The sequence below is a fragment of the Coregonus clupeaformis genome, chromosome 14 (assembly GCF_020615455.1).
Source record: "Coregonus clupeaformis isolate EN_2021a chromosome 14, ASM2061545v1, whole genome shotgun sequence".
Taxonomy (NCBI): domain Eukaryota; kingdom Metazoa; phylum Chordata; class Actinopteri; order Salmoniformes; family Salmonidae; genus Coregonus; species Coregonus clupeaformis.
In genome coordinates, this window is record NC_059205.1 from 36,235,200 (window position 1) to 36,252,714 (window position 17,515).

The 17,515-nt window shown below is 40.5% G+C and overlaps 2 protein-coding genes across 2 annotated transcripts in view; both read right to left on the bottom strand.

Annotated features, from left to right (window-relative positions):
• Nucleotides 1-8,196, bottom strand: part of LOC121580961 (contactin-associated protein-like 2) — a 67,801-nt gene extending 59,605 nt beyond the window's left edge. The window contains exon 1 of the mRNA XM_045224809.1: nt 7,779-8,196. Coding sequence (XP_045080744.1) covers nt 7,779-7,860 — 82 coding nt within the window. The 5' untranslated portion in view covers nt 7,861-8,196. The remainder of the gene's footprint in view (nt 1-7,778) is intronic.
• A 4,514-nt stretch (nt 8,197-12,710) lies between these two features.
• Nucleotides 12,711-15,868, bottom strand: LOC121580960 (protein transport protein Sec61 subunit gamma). Its single transcript, XM_041896197.2, has 4 exons — nt 15,758-15,868; nt 15,275-15,386; nt 14,345-14,447; nt 12,711-12,860 (listed from the first exon to the last, which is right to left on the bottom strand). The coding sequence occupies exons 1-4, from the start codon at nt 15,851-15,853 to the stop codon at nt 12,851-12,853; spliced, it is 321 nt and encodes a 106-aa protein (XP_041752131.1). The 5' UTR covers nt 15,854-15,868; the 3' UTR covers nt 12,711-12,850.
• Between the last annotated feature and the right edge of the window lie 1,647 nt (nt 15,869-17,515).

The following is a 17,515-nucleotide window of genomic DNA, read 5'->3' on the forward strand; positions in this document are numbered from 1 at the left end:
GGCATCCTTACGATAAGTTGATGAGGGAAACTCTTCATCCAAATCACAGGTCATTACATATGCTATTCTGCCAGAGAAAGATGTGACATTGATCAATAATAGATGCCATCCAAGAACTGGAATAACCAGGGAAATAATTATGTTATAATCGCAGACATAAATTGGGTGGGTGGGTCTAAACCTAATATGAACTCCTCCTCGAACGTAATGCCGGGGGAGATATGATATCAGTGAATATGAGTCTGAATGAATACGAGGAAAGGTTAATCAAAAAGCTAATTTGAATAGAGGAATATGACAAGGTTCACACTAAGTAGTCATCTTTTTATGTACTGTCGTGGTCAAAAGTTTTGAGAATGACACAAGTATTGGTCTTCACAAAGTTTGCTACTTCAGTGTTTTTAGATATTTTTGTCAGATGTTACTACGGTATACTGAAGTATAATTACAAGCATTCCATAAGTGTCAAAGGCTTTTTTTGACAATTACATTAAGTTTATGCAAAGAGTCAATATTTGCAGTGTTGACCCTTCTTTTTCAAGACCTCTGCAATCCGCCCTGGCATGCTGTCAATTAACTTCTGGGCCACATCCTGACTGATGGCAGCCCATTCATGCATAATCAATGCATAGAGTTTGTCAAAATGTGTGGGTTTTTGTCTTGAAGATTGACCACAAGTTCTCAATGGGATTAAGGTCTGGGGAGTTTCCTGGCCATGGACCCAAAATGTTGATGTTTTGTTCCCCGAGCCACTTAGTTATCACTTTTGCCTTATGGCAAGGTGCTCCATCATGCTGGAAAAGGCATTGTATGTCACCAAACTGTTCTTGGATGGTTGGGAGAAGTTGCTCTCGGAGGATGTGTTGGTACCATTCTTTATTCATGGCTGTGTTCTTAGGCAAAATTGTGTGAGCCCACTCCCTTGGCTGAGAAGCAACCCCACACATGAATGGTCTCAGGATGCTTTACTGTTGGCATGACACAGGACTGATGGTAGCGCTCACCTTGTCTTCTCCGGACAAGGTGTTTTCCAGATGCCCCAAACAATCGGAAAGGGGATTCTTCAGAGAAAGTGACTTCACCCCAGTCCTCAGCAGTCCAATCCCTGTACCTTTTGCAGAATATCAGTCTGTCCCTGATGTTTTTCCTGGAGAGAAGTGGCTTCCTCGCTGCCCTTCTTGACACCAGGCCATCCTCCAAAAGTCTTCGCCTCACTGTGTGTGTAGATGCACTCACACCTGTCTGCTGCCATTCCTGAGCAAGCTCTGCACTGGTGGTGCCCCGATTCCGCAACTGAATCAACTTTAGGAGATGGTCCTGGCGCTTGCTGGACTTTCTTGGGTGCCCTGAAGCCTTCTTCACAACAATTGAACATCTCTCCTTGAAGTTCTTGATGATCCGATAAATGGTTGATTTAAGTGCAATCTTATTAGCAGCAATATCCTTGCCTGTGAAGCCCTTTTTGTGCAAAGCAATGATGACGGCACGTGTTTCCTTGCAGGTAACCATGGTTAACAGAGGAAGAACAATGATTTCAAGCACCACCCTCCTTTTAAAGCTTCCAGTCTGTTATTCTAACTCAATCAGCATGACAGAGTGATCTCCAGCCTTGTCCTCGTCAACACTCTCACCTGTGTTAACAAGAGAATCACTGACATGATATCAGCTAGTCCTTATGTGGCAGGGCTGAAATGCAGTGGAAATGTTTTTGGGGGATTAAGTTCATTTTCATGGCAAAGAGAGACTTTGCAATTAATTGCAATTGATCTGATCACTCTTCATAATATTCTGGAGTATATGCAAATTGCCATCATAAAAACTGAGGCAGCAGACTTTGTGAAAATTTATATTTGTGTCATTCTCAAAACTTTTGACCACGACTGTATTAAGTATCTTAAATCACAGAATGCTTGTTATTGCATCTGAGAGTTACAGTACAGTCAAGTCTCCTCAGGGATATGTCTTGCAAGCTCAATGAAAATGGTTTGTTTAAAAAGACAAATGTTTTGCCCATCCCATCCTAGATGTGAACTCTTAACGCCATCTTCTCGTATAATTATCTGTATGCATCATTTAACAATTATACATTATACCACCATACTGCTGCTACATGTATGAAAAACATTTGGTTTAAATGTGCAATAAAAAGGGGACAAGGATTAATTAATGAGACAGGTTCTTTAACAGTAAACCAGAGCAGATGCTTTTAACAGAGTTTTGTGGCTGAAGATCTGTGTCAGAGACAGGGTTAGTCCCAAACGGACCTCCTTAATTTAGAGGCAATGGGGCCAAACTCAAACACACTCAACTATCCCCACATAGAATAGGATCATGTTTAATACAGAACGAAGCTCAAAATACAATATGGGACTACATCATTGTGCATGTATCGTGTATGCTATATTTAATAATGGATTTCATATAAGGCGATGTTTTTGGATTACTCCATTCACAGGAGGAGAAGGCTTTAAGTTAAGCCCCTGAAGAATTTGTGGTAAACAAAAATGTAACCTCCTAAAATGATGACGTTGTTAGAAAGCTACATTATTTTAATCTCCGATTCCAGTGTTAGGAGTAATCTTGAGAGTCGGACTGACTGACACTCCAAATGTTGTGAGTCAATACAGGTGATTACTTTTGTTGTGAACGCTGTCAATTATGCCTCTCAAACCCACAGCCCCATTCAAGTGGTAATGACTGAGCTAGACTTTGAATGGCTCCCTCCTCAGCTCAGTCTCTTTGTTCGACCCAATCAGACTGAACACAACATCTGCCTGCGACGCTCACAAAAGCTAGTGATCCACGGGGGAGGTCTGCTGCCTGAAAGCGAGTGCACAAGTGTTTCCTTTTTAATCCGCTCTTTCTGGGACTCAGAAACCCCAATGATTCCCCTCACAATCACGCGCAGAGAGTTATGACCGGCAATCAGCCATGGCAAGACATTGTGACTGGGAGTGTGTTTCCTACTATTTTCGCCTCACATCCCAATTCAACTGCAAACAACAATGGGATAAATGCGTCATCTCTTCAGATACGCATGTATAGAGGCCAAGCTGTCACCATATGTGCAACACCAGTGACCGTGGCAAAAAAACAGCCCAACATTTTATCAGTGATATGGTGTGGTTGGTTGTGTTTTTATATTTTGGGGTCTGATTTTGGGCAGGTCTTTGTTCTGGAGGTGTCCATCAGAAGTGGACAAAAGGAGGAGCCTGTAGAATAGGGGGAGGGTCACGGTAAGGGCGCACATGGTTTGACAAGTCAGGATGGCAGGTGTCCAGAATCTTAATGAGCTTTCTCATTTACCTAACAAAAAAACACCAATCTAGAGGTTCATTCTCAAACAGGGGGATATGCAGCAAGATTATTATCTGGAAACGCAATCATTATTTCCCTACTTACATGACCCAGGCAACGGCTTCAGTTCAATATTATTGGAAACATGTTGTTCTTTAGAGTCACCAGAGCACAGTTAAAAATCCATACAGCATTTGTAAGGAGTAGTCTCTCTTTCACACACAGTAATAGTTATCTTTCTATTGTGCCAAATGTGTATATTACAGTGCATTATGCTCCAAATGTGCATGATGAGTCTGTTTTTATAGTTAGTTTGGTGAACTACAGAGAGACCTGATTTGTTTTTGGTCTATTCCCTATGGCTTCTCCATGCAGGTCTCTGAGCTACTTTAGTGAGGGTTGACTGGGTTCATTTTTCAAATGTATTTCCTTTTAGTGGGCCAAATTGTATTACTCAGAGTTTGATTTATCTAAATCCTTTAGCCAGGGAAAGTCTATTGAGTCTCATGAATTACGTGATTCATTGTAAGCTTTAATTTCACACGTGATCTTTAAAATCTTTATACTATATATCGCCCGTTATATTGATCAATAACTTTTACACTTTTTTAAAGGGAATCTTTCTGTATAAAATCCTTGAGACACAAATGTGGCACGAGGCCACCTGACCACAATGAGTCTGTCTTTATGTCCCAGAGGTAACTATAGATCCCAAAGGTCAACACAGAGACATCAACAGAAGTCAAGGCTGATGGGCCCCTGGCTTCCCTTGTCATTGACACAAGGCATTATCAAAAGCACTAATCTGGTTGTACCATGTTAACTTACTAACCTTTATTTAACCAGGTAAGTCACTTCCATAACTTGAAAATCGGTCAGGAAAACAGCTACAATAGAAATCCAGTAATATTTCCATAGAAGTTCACCATTTGGCTTTCATTGATCTAGTCTAACACACTCAGTATAAATATGTAGATAAGGTAACCAGGAGGTTTACAGCTTAATCTGATCTGAGACATTCAGAAAGCTGAAATCAAACCCCCATTAAACCTGAATCTAAATCTCTGCCTCTCCACTCATACAAGTAGTGAAAGGTCTGTGCAGGCTGGAGGAAAGCAATTCAATAATGTGTTCAGTAGATATGTTAGATACAAACACCTCCGACACAAAAGCACAAACTCTCCTTCTGCCTCTCTCTCCCCCTGTATCTCTCACTCTTCGAACCTCATATGGAATAGTTTCCCCACAGTGTTAGTATGAGTGTGTTAGTACGTCTCTCTTCCTCAGTGAGCACAGCTTGCAGTCAGGTCTGCCTGTGAAGGCCAGTCACAATGGTCATTGGTCAGGCTGTGCTCACTGAGTCTGGGCATAGTCAATGTTTTTCTAAATGTTCCATTAGTCACTTACAATTATCAGATAGTTTGCCACTATGTATTGTCTGTTAAAAATAGTCGAATAGCCAAATGTAATTCCAAACAGTCCTGATAATGGGTGAATTATCAATTTTTTTGTTTTATTTCAGTTGGTTGTTTATTTACTGCTGCCCTGGGACTCATCTCACGGCATTTCAGGGCATCGCAATGTCTCTGTTGCACGCGTACATGTACACGTGAATGATACTTACACACACAATATATATATATATATATATATATATATATATATATACACAGTGGCTTGCGAAAGTATTCACCACCCTTTTTCCTATTTTGTTGCCTTACAACCTGGAATTAAAATGGATTTGTATCATTTGAAGACACAGAATATTTTTTCTTGTGAAACAAACAAGAAATAAGACAAAAAAACAGAAAACTTGAGCGTGCATAACTATTCACCCACCCCCCCCCCCAAAGTCAATACTTTGTAGCGCCACCTTTTGCAGCAATTACAGCTGCAAGTATCTTGAGGTATGTCTCTATAAGCTTGGCACATCTAGCCACTGGGATTTTTGCCCATTCTTCAAGGCAACACTGCTCCAGCTCCTTCAAGTTGGATGGGTTCCGCTGGTGTACAGCAATCTTTAAGTCATACCACAGATTCTCAATTGGATTGAGGTCTGGGCTTTGACTAGGCCATTCCAAGACATTTAAATGTTTCTCTTAAACCACTTGAGTGTTGCTTTAGCAGTATGCTTAGGGTCATTGTCCTGCTGGAAGGTGAACCTCCGTCCCTGTCTCAAATCTCTGGAAGACTGAAACAGGTTTCCCTCAAGAATTTCCCTGTATTTAGCGCCATCAATCATTCCTTCAATTCTGACCAGTTTCCCAGTCCCTGCCGATGAAAAACATCCCCACAGCATGATGCTGCCACCACCATGCTTCACTGTGGGGATGGTGTTCTCGGGGTGATGAGAGGTGTTGGGTTTGCGCCAGACATAGCATTTTCCTTGATGGCCAAAAAGCTCAATTTTAGTCTCATCTGACCAGAGTACCTTCTTCCATATGTTTGGGGAGTCTCCCACATGCCTTTTGGCGAACACCAAATGTGTTTGCTTATTTTTTTCTTTAAGCAATGGCTTTTTTCTGGCCACTCTTCCGTAAAGCCCAGCTCTGTGGAGTGTACGGCTTAAAGTGGTCCTATGGACAGATACTCCAATCTCTGCTGTGGAGCTTTGCAGCTCCTTCAGGGTTATCTTTGGTCTCTCTGTTGCCTCTCTGATGAATGCCCTCCTTGCCTGGTCCGTGAGTTTTGGTGGGTGGCCCTCTCTTGGCAGGTTTGTTGTGGTGCCATATTCTTTCAATTTTTTTATAATGAATTTAATGGTGCTCTGTGGGATGTTCAAAGTTTCTGATATTTTTTTATCACCCAACCCTGATCTGTACTTCTCCACAACTTTGTCCCTGACCTGTTTGGAGAGCTCCTTGGTCTTCATGGTGCCGTTTGCTTGGTGGTGCCCCTTGCTTAGTGGTGTTGCAGACTCTGGGGCCTTTCAGGACAGTGTATATATACTGAGATCATGTGACAGATCATGTGACACTTAGATTGCACACAGGTGGACTTTATTTAACTAATTATGTGACTTCTGAAGGTAATTGGTTGCACCAGATCTTTTTTAGGGGCTTCATAGCAAAGGGGGTGAATACATATGCACGCACCACTTTCCCGTTATTTATTTTTTAGAATTTTTTTAAACAAGTTATTTTTTTTATTTCACTTCACCAATTTGGACTATTTGTGTATGTCCATTACATGAAATCCAAATAAAAATCTATTTAAATTACAGGTTGTAATGTAACAAAATAGGAAAAACGCCAAGGGGGATGAATACTTTTGCAAGGCACTGTATATATATATATACACTACCGGTCAAAAGTTTTAGTACACCTACTCATTCAAGGGTTTTTCTTTATTTTTCACTATTTCCTACATTGTAGAATAATAGTGAAGACATCAAAACTATTAAATAACACATATGGAATCATGTAGTAACCAAAAAAGTGTTAAACAAATCAAAATATAGTTTATATTTGAGATTCTTCAATTAGCCACCCTTTGCTTTGATGACAGCTTTGCACATCAAGGCAAAGAGTGGCTATTTGAAGAATCTCAAATATAAAATATATTTTGATTTGTTTAACACTTTTTTTTGGTTACTACATGATTTCATATGTGTTATTTCATAATTTTGATGTCTTCACTATTATTCTACAACGTAGAAAATAGTAAAAATAAAGAAAAACCCTTGAATGACCGGTAGTGTATATATTAAATAATTACTTTGCTTGTAGGTCAATAGGTCTTAATGTTTAACAGGGGCATCTAAAGTGCCTGTCACATGGGACCAGTACTCTCTTCCAGCCATCACTATATCTGTTTCAGTCCTGTGTTTGACAGGGTAGCATAAAGAGTAAAGCATGAAAACAATGGTAGACTACTTCCTAAAACATGTATGATGATCATATCAATCATAGCCTATTGATGTTTTTGTGCATTCAAGCTTATTCATTTACACTCATCAATCATATAAGAACACAGTAGGTGTCCTAATCTAGCCTGTTATAATTGCATTTTTAATTAAACTTTTTGGAGACTCAAATTTGGCTTCATTTAAAAAAAGAAACAATCTTGCAGTGCGTTGTAATACGAACCGCACTGTACAGAAACAAAACTTCAGAAACATCTATCAAGGAGAAATAATTTTGACACCGACCAAACGTAGCCTACAGCCTACTGTAGCCTGCCATTCAGCATCATCTAGGATCTAGGCTATGAGCGAAACAAGGAGGCAGGTCATAGGTAGCTTATAAACTGAATAGCCTCACCCCCCTTAATAAATACAATAACATACGTTTCTCTGTTACTGAAAACACCGGTAATTATTCTACTGCCATGTGTTTTAAGCAGGTCTGATGCCGAAGTGGTAAACACTTTGACGCATAACACTTAGTCTGCAATGCCCTGGTCCTGAACAAGAAGAGCACAAAGCAACGTAGCTAAGCGCATGCCATATAGGCTACAGTGTGTGTTAATAGCCTACTTACGGGTTGCTGAAGATGCTGCGCTGAGGCTGCTGATGCGACTGAAGATCCAGAGCAGTAACGTTAGCTCCGGTCCAGGAAGCATCTTTAATTAAAGCTTGAAACAAAGCAAATTGTGGCAAGTTGTGTTTTCCGTTGCCTATCGATGTTTCGTAACCCGCCTCTACAGGCAGAAGCAAGCTGAAGACAGCTATCCAGATAAGGCTTTATTAGCTATATAGAAAGTGGCTGCTACCAAGCGGCTCGCTCACACGCTGGTGCGCAATATTTGCTACCTCTCGTGTGTCACCCAGCAAAACTGAACGCTTTACAAAAACGGTCCTCTTTTTCAAAGAATATCCTCACGAAACATGTTTTTTGACCGCACTGCCCCATTACCTCTAACTGCATTGTCGGATACTAGCTTCCTAATTATGACAGGCCATACAGAAGAATCGCTGCCAGGTGCTGAATTAGAAATTGCCTTGCTGTTCCCCTATATTTCTGTGATGATGGTATGGTCCACCAAACATACACAAGGGGACACGCTTCGGTGACATGAAATTACAGGCGGTTCTTTCTATACCCCTTTACCGTCACGCGCGATTCCTTTCCATAACAACACAGCTATCTCTGAATCATAGGGCTCTACCTGTGCAGAGCACATGCCCCTTTGCCCTTCCAGTCTCCAAAGTGCCATTTTGGGTGGTGGTGTCATTTTGAGCACCTGCCACCTGAAAGGGCGCTCGATATATATATATATATATATATATATATGTGTGTGTGTGTGTGTGTTATTTCACTGAATAATTCTGAACATAGCCTACTGCAACTATATAACTAAACATGTATAGTCTACCACATGAATAACACCTAAGCATACCTCGTGAGCCATCTGTATGCTCCTGACTAGAGGTTCTTAAAAAAATATATATATATATACTTTTCTACATCTCTGCTCAAATCTGGGTAAAAGATTTAAAGGAATGTAAGTCTTATTTAGTACATTTAGTTATTGCTTGCTGTTCTAGAGTCTACAAACCTTGCCAGCAGGCATGCCAGCTAAAGTAGTTAGACAAGCTAGCTACTCTAACTTGATTGATAGCCTGACATTTTCTAAGGATAATAGCAAGAATCTTGTAAGCTAACAGGCGGGCCACAAACAGGCAAATAAGGGCACAGTACAACAGTGGTGTGCAGAACGGCATCTCGGAACGCACAACTCGTTGGTCCTTGTCACGGATGGGCTATTGCAGCAGACGACCACACCGGGTTCTACTCCTATCAGCTAAAAACAAGAAGAAGCGGCTCCAGTGGGCACGCGATCACTGGACAATTGAGGAGTGGAAAAACATTGCCTGGTCCAACGAATCTCGGTTCCTGTTGCGTCGTGCTGATGGCAGTCAGGATTTGGAGCAAGCAGCAGGAATACATGGCCCCATCCTGCCTGGTGTCAACGGTACAGGCTGGTGGCAGTAGTGTAATGGTGTGGGGAATGCTTTCCTGGCACATGTTAGTTCCCTTGATACCAAGTGAGCAACATTTCCATGCCCCGAAGAATTCAGGATGTTCTGGAGGCAAAGGGACTAGATGGGTGTACCTAATAAAGTGGCCACGGTGTATATACGTATAAAACAAGACAAATCTGAGGGGGCACAGGGGCATGACGCCTCTGGTCTGAGGGCTACAGCAGTCTGCCTACAAAAAGGTGGAATGTTGAAAAGTGTTAGGAATAACAGTCTCGCCCCATACTACTTAAAATATTCATCCAGAGCCACAGACTAATCACTAACGTGAAGGAGAATTCTAATTTGAATGTTTAATTTGTTTTTGCCTCAGGAGGTTTTCATCCATTATCCATATGAGTAATATGTGTAATTTAGTCAAACAGTGGATGGACACACTTGAAAGAAAACTACAATAGCCATACTCAATCTTCTGACTTTATTTTTACCTCATCAGATCATTAATTAAACTTGACTTGGCCTAATTATATAGGCCTACTTATATGACTTAGTTATATGCTGCAAACATAAACAAGCTCTTTTGTGTTCAAAGGTAAGACCTACATCCAGCACTTTTATTTTCCTATCTGTCTCACTGGGGAAAACTTACACCATATGTGAAGTACACCTACTGTGAATGTTGTGAATGTTCATCTTTGTGAAGTGTGTGATCATCTCTTCCCTGTACCTCTCAGCTTGTATGACCTATTCTCAATAGAAGAATAGGTCAATGGTATTTTATTTTCTGGGAATATAATATCTTATTGGTCTTTTCCACACCATTGCTCTGAAACAAACCTCACAGTAGCGCAATGTTGCAGCAACCTCAGCATCAATGATTCATACAGTACTTGGATATGATTTTTATTACATGAAGCTTACGATTTTACTCACCTCTTCAAAATGTAATCCCTTCTGGCCCTAAAATCCATAAGCCTGAATAGAACATTCACTCACTCGGGCTTTGAACCTTTCCACAGTGTTTCAAATTCATTTCCTTCAGCTCTACTTGTTTTCCTCGTGTGTGTTGCAATATTTACAGCAGTAAAAGGTTAGTAAGAGGGGAGGAAAATTCAAGCCATATAATATGGAACACACAGGCTCACATAATTAGAATTCCCTAGAGATACTCTCTGATTCTCAAGATTTTGCAGTGTACAGGGGTCATGTTTGCTGCTAGCCTTATAAGAAGGGAACAAGGACTACACAAGTGAACATAGTCAATAGAAAAAAAGTTGTGGAGCAGCAGCTCTGCAAGCTTATCTTATCTGACTATGATGTGAAGTTGTGCAAAAAGAACTGCCTGAATAGCTCTTATACAGTGGGGAGAACAAGTATTTGATACACTGCCGATTTTGCAGGTTTTCCTACTTACAAAGCATGTAGAGGTCTGTAATTTTTATCATAGGTACACTTCAACTGTGAGAGACGGAATCTAAAACAAAAATCCAGAAAATCACATTGTATGATTTTTAAGTAATTCATTTGCATTTTATTGCATGACATAAGTATTTGATACATCAGAAAAGCAGAACTTAATATTTGGTAGAGAAACCTTTGTTTGCAATTACAGAGATCATACGTTTCCTGTAGGTCTTGACCAGGTTTGCACACACTGCAGCAGGGATTTTGTCCCACTCCTCCATACAGACCTTCTCCAGATCCTTCAGGTTTCGGGGCTGTCGCTGGGCAATACAGACTTTCAGCTCACTCCAAAGATTTTCTATTGGGTTCAGGTCTGGAGACTGGCTAGGCCACTCCAGGACCTTGAGATCCTTCTTACGGAGCCACTCCTTAGTTGCCCTGGCTGTGTGTTTCGGGTCGTTGTCATGCTGGAAGACCAAGCCACGACCCATCTTCAATGCTCTTACTGAGGGAAGGAGGTTGTTGGCCAAGATCACGCGATACATGGCCCCATCCATCCTCCCCTCAATACCGTGCAGTCGTCCTGTCCCCTTTACAGAAAAGCATCCCCAAAGAATGATGTTTCCACCTCCATGCTTCATGGTTGGGATGGTGTTCTTGGGGTTGTACTCATCCTTCTTCTTCCTCCAAACACGGCGAGTGGAGTTTAGACCAAAAAGCTCTATTTTTGTCTCATCAGACCACATGACCTTCTCCCATTCCTCCTCTGGATCATCGGCAAACTTCAGACGGGCCTGGACATGCCCTGGCTTGAGCAGGGGGACCTTGCATGCGCTGCAGGATTTTAATCCATGACTGCGTAGTGTGTTACTAATGGTTTTCTTTGAGACTGTGGTCCCAGCTCTCTTCAGGTCATTGACCAGGTCCTGCCGTGTAGTTCTGGGCTGATCCCTCACCTTCCTCATGATCATTGATGCCCCACGAGGTGAGATCTTGCATGGAGCCCCAGACCGAGGGTGATTGACCGTCATCTTGAACTTCTTCCATTTTCTAATAATTGCGCCAACAGTTGTTGCCTTCTCACCAAGCTGCTTGCCTATTGTCCTGTAGCCCATTCCAGCCTTGTGCAAGTCTACAATTTTATCCCTGATGTCCTTACACAGCTCTCTGGTCTTGGCCATTGTGGAGAGGTTGGAGTCTGTTTGATTGAGTGTGTGGACAGGTGTATTTTATACAGGTAACGAGTTCAAACAGATGCAGTTAATACAGGTAATGAGTGGAGAACAGGAGGGCTTCTTAAAGAAAAACTAACAGGTCTGTGAGAGCCGGAATTCTTACTGGTTGGTAGGTGATCAAATACTTATGTCATGCAATAAAATGCAAATTAATTACTTAAAGATCATACAATGTGATTTTCTGGATTTTTGTTTTAGATTCTGTCTCTCTCAGTTGAAGTGTACCTATGATAAAAATTACAGACCTCTACATGCTTTGTAAGTAGGAAAACCTGCAAAATCGGCAGTGTATCAAATACTTGTTCTCCCCACTGTATGTACATAACAGAGATTGATGTTAGAATTAAATGAAAAACAGAAGATAATGAACTTGATTTAATCAGTCCATTCAGGGTGTAATGTCATCATATCAGTAATGGAAGACAGCATTAGTCCTTCCTTAGAGGAAATATAACCTTGTCCCCAGGCTATTGCACACAGCGCATATAAGCCTGGGACATCATTGATTCAAAGTTGGCCTTAGTGACAGTGAACATAGAATTCTATGGGAGTGACCTTACTGAGTAAAGTATTTTTCGTTTCATTTTAGCGAATCACACGACTGCAAGGTATAACTCCGTAAACAGAGGTGCACAAGACACGTACAGGGGAGGGTTAGGGGGAAGGTGTTGTAGGAGATGATTGGTTGGTAGATTAAGCCGATTAAGACAATGCGAAGGCCAAGTTCGATGCGTTGGCCCACCAGATGCGTTCATAATGTGTTCATCAAAACAATACACTGAATTTCAACACTCTTGATCAGAGTTCATATTTTCAGTTATTTAGAGGAAATGAATACCAGAGATTTGAAATCTTATTAAGCCAAATTTATTTACAGAGCAAACAAATATGAACTGAAGATAATTATAATATAGAAAGAAAAGAAAAATAAACACTTCGGCACTTTGATCTCATTTCCTGTTGCAGCTAGTCAGTCAGTCCGGGGAGATATTCAACCACCACTGCAAGACAAGATTGCAATTCATTAATATAAAGAGATAAGAATGTTTTTAAATATGAAAAAGCAATCGCCATTAAGGAACACTGCCATCTATCATCATTGTGCAGTCATTGATTTACAGAAGGGCTATTCAACTGCCGGCCCGGTCCAGATCGTGCCCTTTTATCAATTTACACTGGACCCTTGATCAGTTCTAGAACATTATAATATTTTTTTTATGGGGGAAAATCCCCGCAAAAATCGGATGTTTATTGCCAAAATGACAAATACTACTAGCGCTATTAGTGTAGTTTCTAGCGCTAATGTGGATTGTTGATATTTTTTTCTTCCTATGAATTTTGCTTTAGCGTTAGAATGGTTTGGACTATAGGATCTATTATCACCCCATTCCTGAAAGCTAAGAGTCTCAGGAACACACGCCTTCTGTTTCCCTCTATGATGCTCACAAGGTAAGCAGGACTTGTTAGAAGGAAGTATGAGAAAAAAGACGGACATAATAACTAGGACTTCTATAGCTTTGAAAATAATTAGGGCCGGGACGATACCAGTATCACGATACTCATTTACATTTACATTTACGTCATTTAGCAGACGCTCTTATCCAGAGCGACTTACATTATTTTTAAAATTTTTCATACCCCCGTGGGAATCAAACCCACATCCCTGGCGTTGCAAACGCCATGCTCTAACAACTGAGCTACATCCCTGCCGGCCATTCCCTCCCCTACCCTAGACGACGCTGGGCCAATTGTGCGCCGCCCCATTGGTCTCCCGGTCACGGCCGGCTACGACAGAGCCTGGATTCGAACCAGGATCTCTAGTGGCACAGACCACTGCGCCACTCGGGAGATACTCGTTAGTATTGTGGCAAAGAAACTTCTTTAGGAAAACATCCCTATTTTTGGAAACAAACATAATTATGTTGTCATCCAGAGTAATATTTATTTATTTCCCAAGCTATAGCACACAATATTTTACATACAGCCGGTCTGCTTCGTGTTTTCATTTTTGCCATGGAAAAAATATTGCGATACTAGTATTGTCCCGGCCCTGCTAATGACTGTGAAAAATGAATTCAAAGCATACTTCCTGTGGAATAAGGCTACCGGATTGCTATATCTTCATGTGTTATTTCTAACTTTTATTGAGATAATGGCAATAAGGCCAGATTCAAAGGTTTTTAAAATAATTTGTACACTTTTGTTTTATAATATAGAGCATCAAATAGCCTGCTGGTCCATGTTATCACTATCTGTGTGATAGGGCAATAAAGACAAAATGCTTCGTTTTCAAAGGATTAAAAAATGACCTAATTATTTTCAGCAAGATTTAGTTGTTTTATATGGTGTGTGCGTTGTTTTTATTTTATAGAGTTCTTCTGAAGAATAATTGCATGTGGAAAATGTCCAGCCCCATGCAACCACAAAAGTATAGTTGATTAGACTGATTTACAGTAATACTAGGCTACTATTGATTAATACTTACACAATGATGTTGTTGATGGGGATGTGGATGAGTTTGACAAAGAAACCAATGAAGCCCATGATAGCAAAACCTATCGCTGTGGCCATTGCAATCTTTGAGAATTCTGAAATTAAAAAGAACAAAGTTTAATCAGATTTTACATGACCAAATTCAGTTGGCTGCCACCTTACAAAGTTAGGTCAACCAGAGGCTAACAAATCATTGATCAATACATGTACAATATTGTTATTGTAAAACAATGTTGTATGCTACCTTCTGTTAGTGCAAAGCGATTAACCAAAATGTTGGTTATTTTTTATTGTATTTTTTTAAGCTAATTGACCGACATCAGTAACATTATTTGAATTCCATTTTGTTCATTTTATTTCTGTGTGCTTAATGCGCACATTGAGCAGTTTCTCTAGAGATCACACAGCCCTGGCTAGATGTGATGTATGTAGTAGTGAGTTGTAGTTCAACAGGCCAATATTCTACATAGTTTTGTGAAGAAAACGTGGTAATTAACTACAATGACGATAATCCATTGCTTGCCTACTTGTCCGGTCTGTGTTTCTTTGCCTGCTATGTTAGGTTTGTGTGGGGAAGACATGGAGAGAGAGACACGAGAGGAGAAGAATGCGCGAACGAGAGGGATAGAGTGCAGTTGCTTCATGAGGTATCTCTACCTGAAAATACATGAACTAAGTGATGGATAGTTGGTATTCAGCAAAGAAATATATGCCCAGTCAGTTCTATGCACCTATAATGACATCATGCTAGGGAGGGAGGCTTGTGAGAATTCCTTAAAGGCAACTACATTTCATTATATTTACTGTATAAGGGTACCGTGTTTTGTCTAAGAAAACGTTGACCATTTACAACAGCCAAACAGCCAGCCATAAGGGGGCCATTCGTAATAAGGATAAATAACTATGATATAAAATAGATGACCTTTTCTGTCTGGCTTGGTACACCTCTTCACAAGCCTTATAGAGTCCTTCACAAACTGCCGGCTGGGCTCCACAAATTGCATTACTTGGTCCATGTTTGAAAGGTTTTGATCCTAATGGGTGAACAATAAATACAATTTATAAATTAATGTGTAGGTCTACTCAGCAGCATATATACATCTAATACAGTATAAGGTTAGTGTCATTTTGCTGTAGCTCGGTAGCCTATACACCAGTGTAACCCTCCAGTACCATAAACTTCAGGCTTGGGTAGCCTTAATACTTCAACACACTGGTTTGTCACAATGTCTAACATTTCGTGAAGACATTGAAATAGTTACAATCGTGTTAAAATGTAGCCGATACTGCAACTCAGCCAATGAAAGTTAGCTACATTGTTCTTACAATGCATGTCTTGATGCAACTTCTAAAGAACACTATTAACAACACAAAAATAGATAATAGGTAATTCTAGTTGACTTACCGGAGTTCTCTTCTGAATACCTATTTTTGTGACTGCTCTATGTAAAGGCCACGTATGTTCTAAAAGATGACGTCGACTTCGGAGAAATATACGCATGCGCTCAAGGGTAACTCGGATGTGAAGGGGCGACGCAAACTCTGACGCACGCGAAATAGGAAAAATAGAGCCAAGTACATTCTTGGGGGAACAAACCAAACTTTGGTGTCCTGATTAAATCTAGTAAATTTACTTATGAATCAAATAATGCCTAGCGGAATGGCTAAGCTACATGCTGTCCTGAGAACCTCTAAATTGACATTGTAAACCACCGTGCCAGTGATAATTCCGAAAACCACAATAATGTACTTCTCTGAACATAATGCTGAAAAAGAAGGGGAGTGCCTGTTAACCTTTAAATACATTTTATTGGGATTTGCAGCTTGTATGAATACAATTCAAATCCCCTCCTGCCCAGGAATATTTTTTACCAACATAAACATAGGCTAAAAAGGTCCGTCCTCATGCAGACACCCGTAAATCAAATGTAGAACCACCTATTCCTCTACAATGTTTGGAAACCATTTCTAGGCGCAATCATTCAGGCATGGGCTTTGAAGCTGTACAAGATTTAATGCAGTCACTCACTCACTAGATGGCAGTAAGGTGCCATGTACTACAGATGGCTGTTTTTCAGAAAACAGTGGGAGCAGTTTCAGCAAACACCTTATTCAAGACCTTGAGTCATTGTTCCTACCCTTACAAAAATTGACCATGGTACTACTATGGTAATTTCATTCATGCCATGGTACCACTATGGTACTTTCCCTTATACCATGGGATAGTTTGAATCATGGAAATGTTCCATGGTTTTAGCATTGAAGTATGATGTTACTGCCATGCACTTAAATAATACTATGGTATTGCATCATTTTTACCATGATATAGATGTGGATCATGGAAATATCATGGTTTTAACCTGCATTATGCATTCTACCATGGTAACGTACAATTATGATAAATGGTACCAAAAATTATCATTTTATGAATTATGCATTTATTAATTGTGCGTTACCATAGTACTGTAACGACCTTGCGTTTATAAGCACTATCGACTCTAAGACGGGAGCATGGTTTTGGGGCACGGTCGATGGCGAGCTGGACTTCGGCCTAGAAGGTTGAGAGTTCGAGACCTGCTCCCTGCCTGTTTCATTACATTGGTGTCAGAAGTGGGTACAATGGCAGTACATTTTACATTTACATTTTAGTAATTTAGCAGACGCTCTAATCCAGAGCGATTTACAGTTAGTGAGTGCATACATTTTTCATACTGGCCCCCCGTGGGTACAGTACAATGGCAGTATAATGCATTAAATAAATAAATCCCCCAAGGTCAAAAGAGGTTGATTGGTATTATATTGATGAATTTATATACCAGTATGGGCAACTTTCTGATAAAGTCAGATGCAGGCTACTATTGTTGGTCCTAGTTTGTCTGTAGCATTAAAGAAAAAGGGAAATAGTTACTGTGAAAAACGGGTCATATTTTCTGTATAGTATCGTTTTTTGCTCATGTTTGGGTTCCCTGTGTTGCAGACCTGAAATGTGGGAGAATGTGAGATATATGGTAGCCTAATCTTTGGCATTTTGTAATCATTTACACTATTTATAGTCAAGAGGTGTTGCGCTCGATCTAGTGGTTGCTTCAAGCGCTCTCTACGTTGGCTCTCACGCTAGCCTGCCTTGTCAGTGAGTCAGTTGAATGAGAGAGCCAAACCAACC

Bases quoted from the DNA above. Each gene is read 5' to 3' on its own strand.
- LOC121580960 (XM_041896197.2), bottom strand. From the start codon at position 15,853: ATGCGTATATTTCTCCGAAGTCGACGTCATCTTTTAGAACATACGTGG. The intron at 15,387-15,757 runs GTAAGTCAACTA...TTCACCCATTAG, and splicing joins GTATTCAGAAGAGAACTCCG to GATCAAAACCTTTCAAACAT. The intron at 14,448-15,274 runs GTCATCTATTTT...TTTTAATTTCAG, and splicing joins TACCAAGCCAGACAGAAAAG to AATTCTCAAAGATTGCAATG.